The sequence below is a fragment of the Rhinoderma darwinii genome, chromosome 2 (assembly GCF_050947455.1).
Source record: "Rhinoderma darwinii isolate aRhiDar2 chromosome 2, aRhiDar2.hap1, whole genome shotgun sequence".
NCBI lineage: Eukaryota > Metazoa > Chordata > Amphibia > Anura > Rhinodermatidae > Rhinoderma > Rhinoderma darwinii.
This window is the reverse complement of record NC_134688.1, coordinates 46,769,033-46,791,528: the sequence shown is the minus strand read 5'-3', so window position 1 is coordinate 46,791,528 and position 22,496 is coordinate 46,769,033. Positions and strand designations below refer to the sequence as shown.

Below are 22,496 nucleotides of genomic sequence, written 5' to 3'. Positions count from 1 at the left end.
CAATGCGGCGTAGCATGGAGGGGGATCAGCCTGTGGCACTGCTGAGCTGTTATGGAAGCCCAGGTTGCTTTGATAGGGGCCTTCAGCTCGTCTGCATTTTTGGGTCTGGTGTCTCATCTTCCTCTTGACAATACCCTATGGATTCTCTATGGGGTTGAGGTCAGGCGAGTTTGCTGGACAGTGAAGCGCAGTGATAGTGTGGTTATTAAACCAGGTATTGGTACTTTTGGCAGTGCGGGCAGGTGCCAAGTCCTGCTGGAAAATGAAATCAGCATCTCCATAAAGCTTGTCAGCAGAGGGAAGCATGAAGTGCTCGAAAATGTCCTGGTAGACGCTGCGCTGACTCTGGACTTGATATAACACAGTGGACCAACACCAGCAGATGACATGGCCCCCAAACCATCACTGACTGTGGAAACTTCACACTGGACCACAAGCAACTTGGATTGACGCCTCTCCACTCTTCCTCCAGACTCTGGGACCGAGATTTCCAAATGAAATTCAAAATTTAATTTCATCTGAAAACAGGACTTTGGACACTGAGCAGCAGTGTTGTTCCACTGTGTTATATCAAGTCCAGAGTCAGCGCAGCCGTCTATATCAGAAGTCTCTAGAAAGTAGGGGAAGGGTCAAAGATATCTATAGATTTGGAATCAGTATTAGTTTTTCTTATAAATTAGCTAAAAAGAAAGACCTTTTTTTTAAAACATAAATAACCAGTGGATGAGGGAGACCCTGTGCCAATTTCAAAATACATCCTTCCCATATACAGCTTATTCATCGTTACCTTGATGTCAAAGGAATTGGTATTTTCGGTATCCATCATATGCAATACATTACTCTCTGTAATAGAAAAAAAAAATCAGATTATAACTAATGCAGGCACCCAAGTGGCACACCCCAATTGTAATTAAGATGACATGTTGAGACGTGACATGTGCGTCACAGCTCTATTGGTTTCCATGGGCTGGCTGTCAATGACTACCACTTGTATGACTAATTTCTCCTGAAGAAGCGAACAGTTTTGTGAAACATTTAATTATATTTGTATATTTATCTTTCTGTTCATTGCTTTTTTTTTTTTTTTATATAAAAGCCCATTTAAATACAATCTCTAACATTTGGCAGCCTAATACAGCAGAAGCAACTGCTTGGGTTTAATTCTGACCAGGATCCACTGCAACTGAAAACGGCTTCAATGCACTATTGAGTGCGATGCGCCTTCTACTCATTAGGATTTGGTGATTGCAATAACTTTGACTTTTTCTTAAATGGTCGACCCTTTACGGCCTACTACACGGGTATTTGTCTCTTTATGTTTCTGTACATTAGTTCCCCAGTCAACTACCCAGAAGCTAGACATGCCGGGCAATGCAGTTCAGTAATTAATAACTTCTTAAAGGGGTTTTGAGGCCCCTGGCACAAATCTAATTTTGAAGGGTGAAGCAGCGGCCAGCCAGACGACATCACTTCAGCGGCCGCAGATAAAAGGCCATCGATGTAGTTCATGAACGTCTCGAGTCCGCCATCTCTATCTAAAGAAATAGTCGGAAGTTATGGAACAGCGAGCTATGCCATTTCCGGGAACTCGAGAGCTAAGGAAACAGCATAGCCCGCTGTTTCTTTAACTCTTCTTCTATGGGAGTTCTGGAGACCAAATAGCAAAACGCGCACAGCTGTTGCTGGAAAACACATCCACCTCGTCAGTCTGTGGCGGCAATAACAGGTAGGACGGAGACCAGGGGGCCCTGTTTTAGGGAGGATTGCGGGTCTCAAAGGTGCATCCTTCGGACATTTATGGCATATCCGATGCATAAATGTCCGAGATGGTAAGAAGTCATGGGCGTGGGCTGTATATTTATGGTGATGTGTTCAAAAGATGCACTGCTGCAGCAGCCGGGATCGGAGCAAGCTCCGTTCCCAGCTATTTAATCCCTTAGATGCGGGGTCAATAGCGATCACAGCATCTTAGTGGTTAACAGATGGTAATTTTTATTGTGGTAAGATGAAAAGGAGAGTTGTGACCACATTGAGATGTAGTACAATGCAATTCCCAGTATGGGAAAAGAACCTAAAAGAAGGTGACAGCGTTAATAAAAAGACCAGATTTACGTCGCAAAGTGTTGTGGGGCAAAAATAAGGGAAACCAAGAGGAGACCCATTGGAGCACAGTCTGCACGTCACGGAGGAAACTAAGGTCTAGCCCCAGATCCAAACGCTACTGGGGAAAGACAAAAACTAGATCAATTAAAAAAAAAAAAAAGATGAAAGAGAAGGAGAATGGTAACATCCCTCAAACTAGCGAAAACAAGACTTCCAGGTCCTGTGAGGAGTAGGGAATGGGGAAGGTTAGTAAGTTTGTGATGAAACCACTAAATCTCAGGATTATGGCTTTATAAAGCATGCTGCCAAAGGTTGTGATTGATTAGAAGTGCTAAAAGAAGAGAGTGAACCAAGAGGGAGGTCGAAAAGAACAAGCTGAGAGATCCCATTCGAGGCAAGAGCTGTGCCACCCAAATAATGTAAGATCCGTCTGAAAATCCTAAGGGGAAGAGGCAGGAGAGGCAAGATGTACATCTACTACACAAGCCAAAAGGATGAAAGGACGACTGGTCAGGGTCCAGAGAGCCGGAACCAACTCTTTACCCACAATAGGAACACAGTTGACTCTGGAAGCACTGCTGTGCTGTAGGTCAACTTGAAGGTTTAAGTAGGTGACCACGATGGCACAGCCAGACGGAAAATGTAGTGGACGATCCTCTAGGAGAGGAGATCAGAGGTGAAGAGACAAGCAAAAGGACAGCCCTGGAGAATGGTTGGAGAGGAGAATCTCAGATAGGGTGCACAGTCGATTACGGTATTGTTTCCGCTAAATAATGGAAACGTTATGGAACGGAAACCAAGGCAAACTGAAGAATTACCATTGAAAACAATGGTAATGTAAACAGAAGCTTTAGTTTCCATTTGGCTTTCCATTAATGGGTTCCTCTGACTGAAAGCTGCAACGGAACCCATGAACAGAAAAGCAACGCTGATGTGAACACAGCCTTAGAGGATTCGTAGTCAAGTTACGGAATCTTAAGTAGCAGTCGAGTACCCAGTTTAGAAAAAAAAAAAAAGGGAGGGTATTCTGCAAGAAACACAATTATGGCAATCAGTGGGGGTCTCAGCAGTGGGGCCCCCATCAAGCCGACAATTATCACCTACCCTGCGGATAGGTGATAATTGTCAATTCTGGGAATACCCCTTTAAAGACACATAGATCTGCATAGGTGCTGTAGACTCAAAACGATAGGTGATTTTTTAATTAAGACTATTAGCAAAGTTGATTTTAGATGCATTGCAAAAATAAAACAGAAAAAAATGGTTGCAAAGGTGTACCAAAGCATGTTTGAATTGTATACCCTTCTCAGCATATAATTTAGACATACCATTTACCGCTTGTTTCATCTTTGATCCAATGTTATCATCAACCGAAATATTTGAATCTACGCTGTAAAGAAAGGGAATAGCATTAGACAAAATCTACAACAAACCAGCATACAGGAAAATTCCTATTATAGGGTCCATTTAGAGACACTAAACTGCATTACAGCAATTACACTCCGCTTTAGAAATGTATGGTGTACTCTAAAGCGAATCTGTCAGGTCTCCTATGTTGCCCTATCTGAAAGCAGCATAGAATAGAGAGATGCTTAGCTCAGGGTTATATAGTTTTCTATGATTTGGTCCAGTATTTTATGTAGAAAGTGATTATATGCTCTGTGGAAGCCTATGCGTATGGCCGGCCTTACTCTATGATCGTTGTTAGTTAACCATGGTATTTTTTTAATGGGAAGTCAAGGACAAGATGCTGCCAAACACCTCTAGAAGTAGTTTACTGCACGACAGAAATCAAACATGTCTAATCCTCAGTTCGCCCATCATCTGTCATTGGGAGAACAGTCGTGAGACTGACATCTAATTTTTTTATTTTTTAGAGGATCCAGCCACCAGAAATCTAATGGGTATGGTCAGTTATAGCAGCACACACTGCTGATTGACAGCTTTCATCCTAAAATCCTTTTCTTGTTAGATTCAGATTCATTGGGAACCCAGCACCATCGGTATAAGACCCTGCCACTAGGTACAGAAAGTTGGTTCTGTCTATCCCACAGGCACCAGGCTGATCGGGTTGCGCAAAAGCAGCAGGAAAAGAAACTCTTAGAGAAGCAATGTGGAACAAGAAAAACTGAAACAACCAATATAAAAAGACCAGAAGAACCCCACATAGAACAGGATCTGTATCCCCCAATAAAACGAACAAGAAAAGGTTTTTACGATGAGAACAAAAAAAAATTAGCACATTTTCTTGTCAATATTACTGGGGGACACAGTACCATGAAACTGCCTAAAGTAGTCAGAGAGGATAGGAACAAGGAGAAAAGATCTGCCCTGTGACCCGCTTAGCACACAGCCGTCTGAAGTATCTTGCGGCCCAGACTGGTTGTGGTCTAGGGAAAGTGGAAACGACCTTATGGAGGGGGGGGGGGGAGGTCATAACACCTACCTGCAATTGTGAATAAGTAGAAATGGAAGTTTGCAAAAAAAGGGCTGCCGACTTCGAGATCCTCCTGATGGTGGTGATAGCCACAAGGAACACAACTTTCCAGAAAAGGAACCTGGAGTAAGCCTTGTGCAAAGGCTGAAATGGGGGCCATGGAGAGAATGCAGCCCCAAGTTAAGGAACTAGGGAGCGGCAGGGCAAAGAAAAAGCAGAGCGCAGCAGGGAAACAGCACTCTACAAGGTCTTGACCTGGGAAGAAAATAAAAAGGCAGCTGAAAAAGGACAAGGCCAAACCTGTTCCTTACCCCTTCAGGACTGAGCCATTTTAAAGCTTTAGGACAAAGCCAGATTTTTTAAATCACTTCATCTGAGAATAACTCAGCGATGGTTTTACATATCTAAGTAATTCTGACATCGTTTTTTCATCACATATTGTACACGTGTTGTCTGTACACGTGGCAGTGCCTGGAAGTGAAGTAGCCCTGGATTTTCAGGGTCCAAGTTGCATGAATGATTCAATAGCCTCATTTGATCTTTGAAGAGTCTGAGCCCCAAGAACTATGGAGAACCCCCAGAAATTACTCAATTTTGAAAACTACACCCCTGAAAATTTATTTAGGGGTGTGATCACTTTTTTGACCCCATAATTTTTTTGCATAATCTTGTGGTAAGCTGGCGTGAAAAACAACATTTTTTTTCACAAATGCCTAATTTATAGGACTTATTTTTCAGACAAAGCATGCTAGTGAAGAAAAGCACCTCAATATTTATTAGGCAATTTTTTCTAAATTTAGAAATACCCTCAAATTGGCCCTAAACTGCGGTTGCTGGACATCTAGCAGGATCTGGAAGTATTAGAACAAGTCATGTTTGTATAGGCCTAAAAAAAATCTGCAGATACTACACCATATTACAAATCCTAGGTGATCATCGAGGGGTACAATGAGAATTTTTAGTTTTGTTATGGGGGATGTTTCATTTTCAAATGGTGAAAAAGGTTATGGTAAAGGAAAGACGGTAATTGTAAATTAAAGGGACGGATAAATATAAAAAGTAGAACTCCAGAGAGGTGTGGTATATCCGGAAGCACGCCTTCATACACAGCCCAGGGTGGGAGGGACAGTTGTTACACTGGTATATGGAGTCTCTACTGCCCCAGACACGACAACTTTCCTGGTGGTGGAGTTTTTTCTCTGTGGGCGGCACTTCACCAGGAAAGTGCTGCCCTGGGGGCATCACTACTTGCAGAGATAGGACTTTATACTACCTCTGCTACATTACCAAAGAGAAGGGATTTTATTACCTTCTCCTGGTATTCAAAGTATGTCCCCCTCATGACCAGTGCTCCTGTAAATTACATACGAGTTGTACAATGCCATTTGGATAAAGTACACTGCCAGTTTTTTGTACCAAACTTTTGATTTCTGCATGGCATTGTACGGCTTGAGCATCTGGTTAGACAGACCCCCCCATAAATTTGTTATATGCCTGGATACACAGAGGCTGTGACATGGTGGTGAATATTGCACCACGCACAGGGACAATGGAGCAGGTGGAATACTGTATGGCTGTCAGCATTAGGACATCCTTCGCGTACCTGAATTTTTTTTAAAAATTACTCCTTTACTATGGAGCACACTTGCTCTCCCCAAGCTGCAGGATTTGGCTCAAAAGGATCTTGGGGAGGTGCCTATGATTTTTGTAGTCCGTCCCACATGCCACCATTTTATGCTCCACCAGGCATTTGAACAGGGGTACACTCATGTACCAGTTGTCAAGGTACAGGTGGTAGACCTGATCAAACAGTGGGTGCAGAGGGTCCCACACAATCTTCCCAGCTGTGATCAGTACGGAAGGGGGGGGGGGTACGACAGTTTTGGGGCTCAATTTGACTGTCCCTTCCCTCATAAATTTTAAAAGTGTGCGTGTAGCCAGACTGACTCGCATAATGTATACATTTTTAGGTCATACCTGGCACTCTTGTTGGGCAAATACTGCCAAAATTTCACCCTCCCCTTGAAATGCACCAGGGACTCGTCAATGGCAATTTCTCATCTAAGGGTATATGCAGGGGAACAATTTTGGGCCAAATAAGAAATAAGGGGTCTAATTTTGAAGAGTTGGTTGAAATTGGGGTCATCCGGTGGGGGAGCACTAGAAATTATCATTGTAATGGATACAAATTTTTGAATGGCTTCAAAACGAGCCCTGCGCATTGTAGTGCAATATAAGGGGCTGAGGTAGAGCACATCACTGGGCCAATAAGCCCTCAATTTATTAAGATAGACATATCATGCTTTTAATCTTCATGCAAAAGGAAAAAAAAAAAAGTGTTAATAGTGCCAACTAGGAAACAAACCATACAGGAAGGGGAAAATCCAGTGCCGCTGTGAAGGTTAAAAAGGGAAATCAAATTACCGGTAAGAGTAATTATCATCTTTCCCTAACACCACAGCGGCACCGACAGGAGGATTAACAGTGAAGATATTATGGTGGGACAGAAGAAGACAGAACTTTACACTCAAAGGCAAAAACACAGTTAGCACCAACGTTTATAGTGGCGAAAGAAAGTGGATGGATTCGCCCAGCCCAGGATGCTGCCATTGCCCAGGTGGAATGGGATTTCAGTCCCTCAGGAACAGGAAGATCTCTATATTGATAAGTTGAAATCGCTAATTTTATCAATCGCAATAGTGATCCTACTAGCACCGCAACCTTTATTTTTTCCCTGGAACTGAAAAAGTATATGATCCGACTTCCGAAATGCCTGAGTTCTCTGTAGATAAGCCAGCACACATTTTCGAACATCCAACCTGTGGAATTCTTCTTCGTACTGATTAGCTGGATTTTGACAAAAGGATAGAAGACATATTTCCTTATGACAGTGGAACTTTTGAAACCATTTTCACTAAAAAAAATGGATGATGATTTAAGATTATTCCGATCTCGAGTATAGAGAGGTAAGATGTTTGACAAGAAAAGGCCTGTATTTCTCCCACACGCCTGGCAGTAGTTATGGCTAGTAAGAAGGTTGTTTTAACGGTTAAATAACCTTATTGGGATGTTTTCAATGGGCTCAAAAGGAGAACTGGTAAGTACTGATAGTACCAAGTTTAGGTCCAATGGAGGGACAGAAGAATGTAAACCTGGATGGAGCCTTGAGGCCCCAGTGATGAATCTTTTCACTAAAAGGGAGATCAGCTACTTTATTGTCCAAAAACGCACTAAGAGCAGCCATATGAACTTTTAGAGTGCTTGGTGTAAGCCATTTGTCTAAACCAGCCTATAAAAAAAAAAAAACACCAGTGTAACATCTGGAACAGTGGAGTAGTCCCATTTGTCCTTGTAAAATGTCAGAAAGGTTTTCCATGTACGAAGGTAGATCTTGGAAGCTATTTCTTTACGACTAAGGAGCAGAGTGGAAACAACTTTAGCAGAAAACGCCTTACTTTTCAAGAGAGAACATTCAGATTCCAGGGTGTTAATTGATAGGTGGAGAAACCGCAGAAACCAGGCTCTTTTGGGCCAAAAGGGAGCGATCAGGATGACATGTTTTTTCCATGATGATCTTGGCTAGAGTCCTGGGAATGAGAGCGAAGGGAGGAAAAGCATACAGAAGATCGTTTGACAATGGTTGGCAAAGGGCATCTATCTGCAGTGGGTTGTCCTTTCTTGCCAGGGAAAAGAAACTCCGCACCTAAAATTTCTTCTCTAGGCAAAGAGATCGGTTAGGTATCTCCCATTTCTTGCATATCAACTGAAAGATTCCCTTGTTACATTTCCATTCCCCATCTCTCAGAGACTCCCTGCTGAGGAAATCTGCTATGTCACTTTCGCTTCCTTTGAGGTAAACTGCTGTAAGGGACAGAATACTCTTCTCCACCCAAGAAAATAACTGGGCTGCTTCCGGAGATAGAGATTGTGGCTTCTTGTGCCCCCTTATTTGTTGAGATAGGTTACTGTGGTTGTGTTGTCGGATAGGATTTTTAAATGACAATCCTCTGACACGGTTAGGGCTTTCAGATCCTTGTATACTGCCGTCAGTTCACTCAGGTTTGAGGATGCTGAGGATAGAGACTGATTCCAGGTTCCCTGGATGCATAAATTTGAAGTCTTGGCACCCCACCCACTCTTGCTGGCATCTGTGGTAATTACCATAAGATTCTGAGGTGTTCATGACACTCCTCTTCGGAGATTCTTTGTGAAAACCCACCAGCTCAGGGAGTTTTTCACTCTTGATGGAATCTTGATCTTTTTGTCTAGAGAGGACTGTTTTGTGTCCCAAGAGGAAAGAAGAAAATTCTGGTGAAGTCTTGAGTGGGCCTGGGCCCACAATACAGCTGGTATTGTGGATGTCAGTACTTCAAATAATTTCATTACCTCTATGATGGTAACTGAAGAGACCGAGCGGAAACTTGAAATCTGGTTGATCAGAGATTGTCGTTTTTGTTTCGGAAGAAAATACATCATGTTCTGAGAATCTAATAGCATTCCCAAAAAGGTTTTTCTCTTGCTTGGTGAAAGATCTGATTTCTCTAAGTTTATTAGTCATCCTAAGTTGGTGAAGGTCTTTTGGATGAACTGAAGATTTCATAACCTCTGCTCCATCAGTGGTGGTTCGATTATGAAATCGTCCTTTTAACTGTAAGAAGGCTGTCACACCTAAGCCATGATCTTTGAGAATACTCTGGGAGCTGCACACTGACCGAAGGGAAGCGATTGGAACTGGGAGTGGCATCAGTGCTGATCCATGAATACTGCGATTCTGAGAAACTTATGAGAATTTTGGTGTATTGGAACATGGCAATAAGCATCGCTCAAGTCCAGAGATGCCATAAAGGACTCTTGACATAGGATGTTTACCGTTGACCGAATGGTCTCCATTTGGAACTTTTTGTATTTTACATATTGATTCAGGGCTTTTCAATTTATAATTGCACTACCTGAGCAGTTTGGTTTCCTTACCAAAAACATCAGGAAGTAGAAACCATCCTTTTGATGACAAGTCGGGACTTGTATTAGGACTTGTTTTTTCAGGAGGAGATTAATTTTCATCAGAGCTGCTTGATCCAAGGAGGATAGAGTTTTTTATTGTCCTGGATCTTAATGCAAGGGGATGCTGTGATGTCTTCCCAGGCTGGGTGAAAAAAATGTAAACAGCCTCCTAGTGGAAATCCGGCGTCACTTGGCACGATGGTCATTAGAGGATGAATTAAAGAGGAACCCCTTTCCTCTTCCCCTAAATTGGTGAAGGGATCTGTCCACACCACCTGGTGTCTGTCTATCTCTTCTCTGGTTCCGAAAGGATTGGCGTTGGTGAAACATTTTTGGCTCTGATGGGAAACCTTTTTTGTCGTCTGAGGCTTTCTCCAAAATATCATCCAGACTTAATCCGAAAAGGCGATCCCCTTCACATGGAATGGCGCACAGTTTTTTATGCAGGCATCTCCTTTAGGGTATGTTCACACGCACTGTTTTCAGACGTAATTCGGGGGTTTTACGCCTGAAAAAACGCCCCCAGTACGCCTTCAAACATCTGCCCATTGCTTGCAATGGGTTTTAGGGTGTTCTGTTCCCACGAGGTGTAATTTTACGCGTCGCTGTCAAAATACGGCGCGTTTAAAGAAGCGCACGAAAAAAAAGAAGTGCATGTCACTTATTGGGACGTTACTGGAGCAGTTTTTCATTGACTCCATTGAAAAACAGCTCCAATAACATCCATAAAATACGCAGCAAAAAACACGATTTGCTACAAAAACGTCTGAAAATCAGGAGCAGTTTTCGCCTGAAAACAGCTCCGTATTTTCAGACGTATTTTGCTAAGCCGTGTGAACATACTTCCTGAGCCAGACAGTTCTTTTTGTTGCGTTGTCAAGGACTGTAGACCTTGCGGTCATTTTCACTAGGCCTGCTGAAGCGTCTGCCATAAAATTTACTGCTTGTTTAAGCATGGGCATAGAGGAAATAAGATCTTGTCTTGGAGTAACCGCTGCAAGATTATTTTCTAGCTGGTTAAGCTAAAGGCGGAGATCTAGCAGTGCAGGTGGTAGAAATTCCTGGCCTCAGAATGGCAGTTGTGGTTTCCCAAGAACGTTTTAGTAAACCTTCTCTCTTATCCATAGGGTCTCTAAGCATACCCATATCTTTAAAGGGAAGAGAGGATTATTTTAAAATTGTTGCCACTGCTGCATCAACTTTGGTGATGTTGTCCCGAAGTTTTACTTCTTCTTCTGACATAGTATACTTGCATTTAAATGCTTTGGAGACAGATGCTCTTTTTTTTTTTTCTGGATCCTTACATTCCTTGTTAATAAGTTTTCTAATTGTTCTATAGATTGGAAAGACTATCTTTTTTTTATTCCAGACCCCAGGACATTTGATCTTTGACTCCTTAACTTCTTCCATACCCATAGTGTGTGAAAACCTTTTTTTTTTTTAACAGATTAGACGACGAAAATTAGATACCTTTGTAGGATCTTTGAGTCAACAAAAAAATCTCACCATACGGATAGCTTTAAAGAGGCTCTGTCACCAGATTTTGCAACCCCTATCTGCTATTGCAGCAGATAGGCGCTGCAATGTAGATTACAGTAACGTTTTTATTTTTAAAAAACGAGCATTTTTGGCCAAGTTATGACCATTTTCGTATATTTATGCAAATGAGGCTTGCAAAAGTACAACTGGGCGTGTTGAAAAGTAAAAGTACAACTGGGCGTGTATTATGTGCGTACATCGGGGCGTGTTTACTACTTTTACTAGCTGGGCGTTGTGTATAGAAGTATCATCCACTTCTCTTCACAACGCCCAGCTTCTGGCAGTGCAGACACAGCCGTGTTCTCCAGAGATCACGCTGTGTCGTCACTCACAGGTCCTGCATCGTGTCAGACGAGCGAGGACACATCGGCACCAGAGGCTACAGATGATTCTGCAGCAGCATCGGCGTTTGCAGGTAAATCGATGTAGCTACTTACCTGCAAATGCTGATGCTGCTGCAGAATCAACTGTAGCCTCTGGTGCCGACACGATGCAGGACCTGTGAGTGACGTCACAGATCTGCACTGCCAGAAGCTGGGCGTTATGAAGAGAAGTGGATGATACTTCTCATCAGAGCGCCCAGCTAGTAAAAGTAGTAAACACGCCCCGATGTACGCACATAATACACGCCCAGTTGTACTTTTACTTTTCAACACGCCCAGTTGTACTTTTGCAAGCCTCATTTGCATAAATACGAAAATGGTCATAACTTGGCCAAAAATGCTCGTTTTTTTTAAATAAAAATGTTACTGTAATCTACATTGCAGCGCCGATCTGCTGCAATAGCAGATAGGGGTTGCAAAATCTGGTGACAGAGCCTCTTTAAGCAGTTTTTCTGTGTCATCATGGAGATAAAATGGTTGACCTGAGGTGTCAAAGGAATCAGTCAATTATCTCCCCTTCATCTGGTACACTGTCCAATTCATGGTAGGAGAAAGGTCCTGACGTAGCAGAAGTAGCGGGTACGGAAAGATGCACAAAATCAGTGATAATCGTAAATCAATAACAGAAGCCACTTCTTTTCTAATAAGGCTCTTTAAATTATCCAAGAAGGAGGGCGTCACAATTTTCTCAATGCATTTCTTACAGAGAGATTTCTTGTAGGAACACAAGTATCTTCAGCAAACCGCTAATTTTTTCTAAGAGGGCTTCCTGGCATATACATCTATCCCCTAACAGTATATAAATATATTTTTAAAAAAATTAATAAAACAGGTGTCCGTTATACCCCCAACTGACTAAGAACATATAGCTACAAGGTGGAAGGAAAAAAAGAGGAGGGACCCTACCGGGCAAAGGGCTTTTCCAGGGTCCATAGCCTTGCGTGGCTCCATAGGCTCATCAGGGGCAGACAAGCTGTGGTCCTATACTGTTCAGGATAGCTTCAGCGTGCTACAGCAGATGGGAGGCACTCTATCTAAATTTAGCACCAAACCCCAGGATCCCGCTGTAGCCACGCCCCCAGACATCTCTGGCCAATCAGGGAATCATGTGCATCACGCCCCCTCCTATTCACGCTGGAGGAGAGGGAATCCAAGCCCTGAAAGACACGGACATCGTGCTCACCACGATTTAACCCCTTGCCCGATATGGAAAAGTGGTCCAAAGGACGGGAGGGGCTGCAACAGCCCGAGAAACCCATTCTCCATGTCCCTTATTAGCTTCGCTGTACTTGTTTGTATTTTTTCAGACTACAGGGCATCCTTTCTATGAACTGGAGCCCAGAACTGAACTGCATATTCTAGATGAGGCCTCACTAATGCTTTGTAAAGTGGTAATATTATATCGCTGTCCCACGAGTCCATGCCTCTTTTAATACACGACAATATCTTGCTGAAGCAGCTGATTGACATTACATGCTGTTATTTCGTTTATGATTTACAAGTACACCCAGATCCTTCTCAATAAGTGAATCCCCCAGTGTAGCTCCCCCTAGGACATATGATGCATGCAGATAATTGGTACCCAGATGCATAACTTTACATTTATCTACATTAAACTACATTTGCCAACTGGATGCCCAAACACTTAAGTGTCCAAATCAGCTTGCAATTTAAGAACATCTTCCATAGTGTGAAGGATGGTTTATTTGCTTATATTCTCTGTATGAAATTACATTATGAATTATCAAGCAGGATGCCGAATTACTAAGAAATGTATTATGTGAAAGTGATTATAATAATATTTAAATGATTTAGTTTCGTGCAGCAGCCATCTTGTCTGGAGTTCCCTTTTGTAGTGAATAGGAAAGTTATTGTTCCTTTAACCCCTTAACGCACCATGACGTAAGTGTACGTCAAGGTGAGCATAAAGTTCGCGCACCTTGACGTACAGTAACGTCAGTGCTTTGACAGTTAACCGCCGCGCGGCGCTACACCGCAGCGGCGGTTAACTGTGCAGGGTGTCAGCCCTGCTCTCCCCGTTGCCGATCAGCGGCCTGTCGCCGCTGATATCGGCAGTTAACCCCTTAATTGCGGCGCTCGATTTTGAACGCCACAATTAAGGTCTTTAGCGCCGATCGGCAGGCCCCCATGTGAAATCACGGGGGCTGCCGATGGTACCCATGGCAACCGGACGCCAGACAATGGCTTCCGGGTTGCCATGTACAGAAGCCTATGAGGACCACCCCGAGGGTGGTCGTCGTAGGCTTCCTGTCAGTGTGACTGTCACGTCACAATGACAGTTGGAATGCATCACACTACGTGTGTAGTGGAATGTATTCCAGCAGCGATCAGAGCTGCAAGTCTAAGTGTCCCCTAGTGGGACAAGTGAAAAAAGTAAAAAAAAAGAATAAAAATGTTTTAAAAAAAGTTTAAAAATAAAAGTTATAAGTGACAAACATGAACTGCTTTTTTTCCTATTATAAGTCTATTATAGGAAAAAAAATGAATACGTAAAAAAAAATTACACATATTTGGTATCACCGCGTTCGTAACGACCCCAACTATAAAACTATAATATTATTATTCCCGCACGGTGAACACCGCATAAAAAATAAACGAAAAACAATGCCAGAATCACTATTTTTTTGGTCACCACCCCTCCCAAAATATACAATAAAAAGTGATCAAAAAGTCGCATGTACGCCAAAATAGTACCGATACAAACTACAACCCGTCCCGCAAAAAACAAGCCCTTACATAGCTTTTTTGACTGAAAAATAAAAAAGTTACGGCTCTCAGAATATGGTGACACAAAAAATAAATTTATAAAGTTATTTTATTGCACAAACGCTGCAAAACATAAAAAACCCTATATACATATGGTATCGCCGTAATCGTACCGACCCGCAGAATAAAGTATAATAGTCATTTATAGCCCAGGGTAAACGCCGTCAAAAATAAATAAAAATCATTGTCAGAATTGATGGTTTTTGGTCACCTGGCTTGCCGAAAAATTGAATAAAAAGTGATCAACAAAATCACATGTACCCCAAAATGGTACCAATGAAAATTACAGATTGTCCCGCAACAAAAAAGCCCTCACACGGCACCGGTAGTGAAAAAATAAAAAAAGTTCCGGCTCCCAGATTATGGCGATGCAAAATGTGCAGTGTGTTCCAAAAGCGTATAAGATCGGGCGCCATTTATAAGTGCGACACTGGCCACAGATCTGTGGATTATTATTTATTTACCCCATTATTATACCCTCTTATTATGCCCCTGATGTACTCTGCCCAGCCTACATGTGCCCCCACATTATAAACTGAAATACCAGCAAAACGCCAGAGCTACTACCAAGCAAAATATGCGCTCCAAAAGCCAAATGGCGTCCCTCCCTTCTGAGACCTGGAGAACCCTGTTAATATTTTGTGTGGTATTTGTGGCACAAACTGGGCACAACATATAGTGCACTAAAATGACACATCAGTGGAAAATTTGAATTTTCACTCTGCACCATCCGCTGCGCATTAAACCCTTTGCGCACCATGACTTAATAGCATGTCGTGGTGTGGGGGGTGATATATGGAGCATCTCACGCGCTGAGCCCGTGCCATACGCTGCAGGTGTCAGCTGTGTATTACAGCTGATACCCGGGACTAACTGACAGAAACAGCGATCACGCTGTTACAGGAGCCTGTAAAATTCACAATATACTGCAATACATTAGTATTGCAGTGTATTCTACCAGTGATCTAACGATCGCTGGTTCAAGTCTCCTATGGGGACTAATAAAATATGTAAAAACAAAAGTAAATAGTTATTATCAGTGGAAAAAAAATAAAATATTTAAAGTCCAAAAAGAAACCCTTTTCACATTTTTTCTCTAAAGTAATGTAAAAAAAATACACAAAATTGGTATTGCTGCGTCCGTAAAAGTCCAAGCTATTAGAATATACCATTATTTAATTCACACGGTAAACGCCGTGAAAAATAAAGAATTTTAAACGCCAAAATCGCGTTTTTTTGGTCACCCTGGCTCTAATAAAAAATTTAATAAAAAGTGCTAAAAAGTCTTATGTACCAAAAAATTGTACCAATAAAAACGACAGCTCGTCCCGCAAAAAATATGCCCTCACACCACTCTGACAGAAAAATAAAAAAGTAGTGGCTCTCTGAAAGCGGGGAGGAAAAACGAAAAAGCAAAACATGAATCAGTTCGTAAAGGGTTAATTACTTTCGAATGAAAAACCATTTATGACCACATGTGGGGTATAGCCGTACTTGGGAGAAATTGCTTTACAAATGTTGGGGTGCATTTTCTCCTTTATCCTTTGTGAAATTGAAAAAAAATCAACATTTTAGTGGAAATAATGTTGATATTCATTTTCACGCCCTAATTCTAATAAATTCTGCAAAAGACGTGTGGGGCCTAAATGCTCACTATACCCCTAGATAGATTCCTTAAGTGGTGTAGTTTCCCAAATGGGGTTACTTTTGGGGGGCTTCCACTGTTTCGGTCTCTCAGGGGCTTTGCAAATTCGACATGACACCCAAAAACTATTCCAGCTAAATTTGAGCTCCAAAAGCCAAATAGCGCTCCTTCCCTTCTAAGCCCCGGTGTGGGTCCAAACAGCAGTTTATTACCACATATGGGGTATTTACGTAATCAGGAGAAATTGTTTTACAAATGTTGCGGTGCTTTTTCTCCTTTATTCCTTGTAAAAATTTAACATTTCTACCTTTTTTCACCAAAAAAGTAGATTTTCATCTTCACATACTAATTCAAATAAACTTAGCAGAAAAACTGTGGGTTCAAAATGCTAACTATACCCATAGATAAATTCATTGAGGGGTATAGTTTCCAAAATGGGGTCACTTTTGGGGGGTTTCCACTGTTTTGGCAGCACAAGACCTCCTCAAACCTGACATGGTACCTAAAATATATTCTAAAAAAAGGAGGCCCAAAATCCACTAAGTGCTCCTTTGCTTCTGAGGCCTGTGTTTCAGTCCATTATCACACTAGGGCCACATGTGGGATATTTCTAAAAACTGCAGAATCTGGGCAATAAATATTGAGTTGCATTTCTTGGGTAAAACCTTTTGTGGTACATAAAAAATTTATTAGAAATTAATTTTTGAAGAAAAAAAATGAAATTTGTAAATTTCACCTCTACTTTGCTTTAATTCCTGTGAAACGCCTAAAGGGCTAAAACACTTTGTGAATGCTGTTTTGAATACTTTGATGGGTGCAGTTTTCAAAATGGGGTGACTTCTGGGGACTTTCTAAAATAAGGCCCTCAAAGCCATTTCAGAACTGAACTGGTCCCTGAAAAAATAGCCTTTTGAAATTTTCTTAAAAATATGAGAAATCGCTGCTAAAGTTCTAAGCCTTGTAACGTCCTAGAAAAATAAAAGAATGTTCAAAAAACGACGCAAACATAAAGTAGACGTATGGGAAATATAAACTAGTAAGTATTTTGTGTGATATTACTATCTGTTTTACAAGTAAATACATTCAAATTTAGAAAAATGCCAATTTTTGCTAATTTTCTCTAAATCTTGGCGTTTCTTACAAATAAATATTGAATTTAACGATTACATTTTTTCAGTATCATAAAGTACAACATGACACGAGAAAACAATCCCAGAATCGCTTGGATAGGTAAAAGCATTCTGGAGTTATTACCACATAAAGTGACATGTCAGATTTGCAAAAATGGGGCTGGTCCTGAAGGCCAAAACAGGCTTAGACACTACGGGGTTAATATAAGTAATGTTGATTTCGTATGTTTTATCTTTGACCTTGGTTCCCATACGAAGTTTGCAGAGAGGGAACGGAGTGAGAAGGGAGGGTGGCAAGTATGGGTGTGGGAGAGCCATCTTAAGGGAACATTCTGTTCAAGAGAGATAAGGCCACCTGCAAACCTGATGTGAAGAATTATAATTATGTATCTGGGATGTACGTTATGGTCTGCTTTGTACTGAACAACAAATATTGTCACATTGTCTCTGATTGGTTAACCTCAAGCCTACACCCCTTCTGAATTTCAGTATTACAGTTTGAGTTTGGAAAATAAACCTCAGAGGAGTATTTTGAGAATATCAGCAGCGTCTGTGTGTTTTCTTCTCCTCTCTCGATATAGATTGGTGAAATATCCTAATTAGGATACTGTATAATGGTGCCTGGCCTGAGAGTCTGTTTGGACTCGTATAAATTTCAGTCTAATATATTTTGAGCCATTGATTTCCACGACAGTAAACTGAACAATACTAGTGTCATCTGCATAAATAGAAATAGTGCTATCAATCCCATCCTCTATATCATTAATAAATAAGTTGAATAATAGTGGTCCCAGCACGGAACCCTGGAGTACACCTCTTATAACCGGGGAAAATTCAGAGTAGGAATCATTGACCACAACTCTCTAGATACGATCCTGGAGTCAATTCTCAATCCAATTACAAACTATATTTTCTAAACCTAAAAACCTTAATTTACTCTTTAGACATCTATGAGGGACAGTGTCAAATGCCTTTGCAAAGTCCAAACACACTAGACAGACGCCCCTCTGTCTAGGCTTCTGCTCACCTCTTCATAAAAACAAAAATCAGGTTAGTTTCAGAACTTAAAGGCAATGTGTTGCCAGAAAAACATGTTTTGTTTTTTTTAATTAAACATTTAGTGTGTGGGTGATTGAACATTGTTCAAATTTTTTTTATTTTTTTCACGAGTCAGGAAATATTATAAATTAATTCTAATTTATAGTATTTCCCATTTCTGGTCACTAGATGGAGCTATTCCCAAAATTGCAGCATTGCAAAATTGGGTAAAAAGCCCTCGCTCTAGTGAGCTCTCAGCATCCCCCCCTCCTTTATCCTGGCTAGTGCCGGGATAAACGAAGGGTTTGAACGGTCTAACCTCCTACACTGTGTGTCGCCATTTTTTGAGCTAACACACAGTGTAGTAGGTTTACATACAGTAGTAAACACACACAAACACGAACATACATTGAAATCTCTTACCTGCTCCTGCCGCCGCGGCTCCCTCCGGCCCGTCCGCTCCGTCTGCTGCCGCTGGTCCAAGTGCACAAGTCCGGAAGCCGCGACCGGAAGTAGTAATATTACTGTCCGGCCGCGACTTCCGGTCCACAGGAAAAATAAATTTCAAGTTGGACTGTGTGGGAGCGGCGCATGCGCAGTTCCCACACAGACGCCGTACACACAAGTGAATGGGACGGGAGCCGTTCGCCGACCCTATGGGACTGTGGCTGCCGTATTCCATGTCTGTATGTGTCGTTAATCGACACACACAGAAATGGAACAAAAAATGGCAGCCCCCATAGGGAAGAAAAAGTGTAAAAATAAGAAAAAGTAAAACACAAACACACAAATAAATATAAACGTTTTTAATAAAGCACTAACATCTTGAACATATGAAAAAAATTTCTGTGATGACACTGTTCCTTTAAGTCCTTAATAAATCTGTTCTGGCGGTCACTTATAATACAATTTTTTTGTCACATCCTGTGTATAGTCCCTCAAAATTTTTCCCACGATTGAGGTTAACCTAACTGGTCTATAACTACCCGGGGAAGACCTAGAGCCCTTTTTGAAAATAGGCACCACATTTGCCCTGCGCCAGTCCCTTGGCACTATACCAGTCACTAGAGAATCTCTAAACATTATAAAGAGGGGGGACAGAAATAACTGAACTAAGCTCTTTAGAAACTCTAGGGTGTAACCCATCTGGTCCTGGGGCCTTGTGCACATTTATTTTATTTAGCTTGAACCATCTTTACATTCATCCAATTCAGTATATCAACTGATATATTAACAGCACTGGCACCAGCTACATCAGCTGCTCTTTCTTCGGTTGTATATACAGAGCTGAAGAACCTATTTAATAATTCTGCCTTCTCTTGATCCCGTGACAAACTCCCCATTACCACTATTGGGGTGTCCTACATGTTCAGACCTTGGGTTTTTAGCATTTATATACTTAAAGACTTTTTGGGGATTTGTTTTAGTATCTTTGGCCACCTGCCTTTCAATTTGTAGGTTTGCTGATTTTATAACTTTTTTGCAGATTTTATTAAGTTCTTTACAAATTACAAAGGCTACAGTGGTACCCTCAGATTAGTATTTTTCAAATGCCCTTTTTTTTCGTGTATTGTCCTTCTTACTGAAGGTGTAAGCCATGTGGGGTTTAATTTTTTAGTCGTTTATACTAGTTACCTGTAGGAATAAATTTTGCACTATAATTATACAAAGTAGATTTTAAGATCTCCCATTTATCATTTGTCCCATTATTTGACATTAGTTCTTCCCAGTCTATATCCTGAATTGCAGGCCTCATCCTGGGGAAATTGGCCTTCTTAAAATTAAGTGCTTTTGCCCTCCCAGCCTGTTTGTTTTTTACAGTATAGGTAAAATTTAACTATATTGTGATCACTTACCGAGATTTTCACGAACATTGACATTCCCAACAAGATCTGCAATTATTAGAAATTACCAGATCCAACAGAGCTTCACCTCGAGTCGGGTCTTCCACAAACTGGCCCATAAAATTTTCCTGCAACAGGTTGAGGAAATGTCTCCCCTTTGCAGTTGAAGCCGAACCATGACACCAATTAATATCCCAGTAATTAAAATCTCCCATTACTACTACTGTATCCGCCTGTGCTGCCCGCTCCATCTGTTTATATAGCTGACCTTCCATCTCCTCAGTTATATTGGGGGGTCTATACATTACACCAAAAGTAATTTTTTCAGTGTTTACCTCCCTTTGTAATTCCACCCGCAAGGTTTCAACCTCCTCACAATCTTCACCCACTATTGTCTCTTTCACACTCCCCTTCATATCACTTCTCACATACAGACATACACCAACGCCTTTACTATTTGCCCTGTCTTTTCGAAACCGTGTAAAACCCTGTAGATTTACAGCCCAGTCATGTGAAGAGTCTAGCCATGTTTCAGCAACACCAACTATATCTATATGTTCCTCCAGTACCAATACCTCTAGCTCCCCCATTTTGCTTGCTAGACTTCTGGCATTTGTGAACATACACTTTAATTTGTATTTCAAATTGCCACGTTTGATATCAGAAATGTGATTTGACATTATTTGGCAATTTTTATTTTCATTGCGGTTTTGTAACAAAAGGATCTGCTTATCCTCGTCTAGTCCTCTTCCCACATTCTATTTCTCCCACCACCAATAAAGTCTGACCCCTCTCTAACCTAGCTCCTGCCGCCGCGGCTCCCTCTGGCCCGTCCGCTCCGTTTGCTGCCGCTGTTCCATGTGCACAAGTCCGGAAGCCGCGACCGGAAGTAGTAATATTACTGTCCGGCCGCGACTTCCGGTCCACAGGAAAATGGCGCCGGACGGCGCCAATTTCGAATAGGACTGTGTGGGAGCGGCGCATGCGCAGTTCCCACACAGACGCCGTACACGGCAGTCAATGGGACGGGAGCCGTTCGCAGTCCCTATGGGACTGTGGCTGCCGTGTTCCATGTCTGTGTGTGTCGTTAATCGGCACACACAGAAATGGAACAAAAAATGGCAGCCCCCATAGGGAAGAAAAAGTGTAAAAATAAGAAACAGTAAAACACAAACACACAAATGAATATAAACGTTTTTATTACAGCACTAACATCTTTAACATATAAAAAAATTATTTGCGATGACACTGTTCCTTTAAATATATTCTTAAGGCTCCTCCCTCTACCATGTATTATGTCATTGGTACCCACATGGACCACGACAGCTGGATCATCACCAGCCCCTCCCAGTAATTTATCTACCTGTTCCACCACATGCCGAACCCTGGCACCATTCGGATAAGGCGGTCTTGGCGACAAATTATTCTATCCGTCTTCCTGATTATAGAGACCCCTACAACTATCAATTGTCTTGCCTTACCTGCATTACCATCCCGTCGACTACTAGCAGGGGTGTTCTCCCAGCTGTTAGGGAGATCCGTATCATCACCCAACTTGGCAATTTTGCTTGGATTAACAAACTGGATTGGCCTTCCTCTTTGACCCCTTTCTACTGCCCCTAACTACATTAATCCAGCGACTTGCCGGGTCCTGCTCACCCATGTCTTCACCCTCCAGGTCTACCCCACTAACTGCTTGCTCAGTGAGCAGCATGCTCCACTCAAAATTGTCTATCGCCGAGGAGTGACGGGGGCGTGGCTTGGATGCCGAACAGAGCGGTCGCATCTCCTTGAGCTCCGCGCTGATCTCTCCAAGCGACGACCATAGCAACAAGGAATACTTACCGGACCATTACCGGAACGCCAGATTGCTATCCTCGGAAAGGAAGCATCATGATGACCCGGACGAAATCTTTAAAAACGGGACCCAAGCGCCTCACAGACTTCTTCTCCGCAAGGGAGAACAAAAATGGCGTCGGCGCGACTTCCTCTGCTTAGATCCCGCTTGTCTGTCCCTCCTCGCCTGAGGGAGAAGGGAAGGAAGAGGTCTCCAGGACATCACAGGAGGGTGAGTGCATGCCCCGGGGGGAAGGAGAAGAAGAATCGCCAGCCATAGCGGATATAGGGAAGAGACGCTCTGCTGTAACATCAGCCATTCCCATACCTAAAATGGCGTCCGCCCCTCGTGCCTCAGGGGGATCTCCCCTCCCCAGCCCTGCAGGTCTCATAGCAGCCCACAGCCTGGGGACAGAAGATTTATTTGCACAACCTGGAGCTATAGAAGATATCCCTTCCTCTAACCAAGCTGCTTCAGAGGCCTTTATTAAAAATGTGATATTAGCCCTGAGGGGGTCCTTTCAGAGTGATCTTTTAAGATTCTCCACAAAGCTCTCTAACGCCATTGACGGCCTGGGAGAAAGGGTAGATCACGTGGAGGTTAAAATGAGTGAACTCACTAATGCTCATAATAAGGTGGTAGATGCTCACGTATCCCTGGAAGAAGAAATGCAAAGTCTGAAACACAAATTGGCAGACTTGGAAGATCGCAATAGAAGAAATAATGTTAAATTTAGAGGAATTCCCGAGTCT

General features: G+C 42.1%; 1 protein-coding gene across 7 annotated transcripts in view; it reads right to left on the bottom strand.

Annotated features, from left to right (window-relative positions):
• Window positions 1-22,496, bottom strand: part of RNF17 (ring finger protein 17) — a 318,008-nt gene that overhangs the window by 243,125 nt on the left and 52,387 nt on the right. For all 7 annotated transcript variants that reach the window (XM_075851603.1, XM_075851604.1, XM_075851605.1 and 4 more), the window contains 2 exons: window positions 3,432-3,493; window positions 788-843 (listed from right to left, as the gene is read on the bottom strand). In XM_075851603.1, the coding sequence (XP_075707718.1) occupies window positions 788-843; window positions 3,432-3,493 (118 nt within the window). The remainder of the gene's footprint in view (window positions 1-787; window positions 844-3,431; window positions 3,494-22,496) is intronic.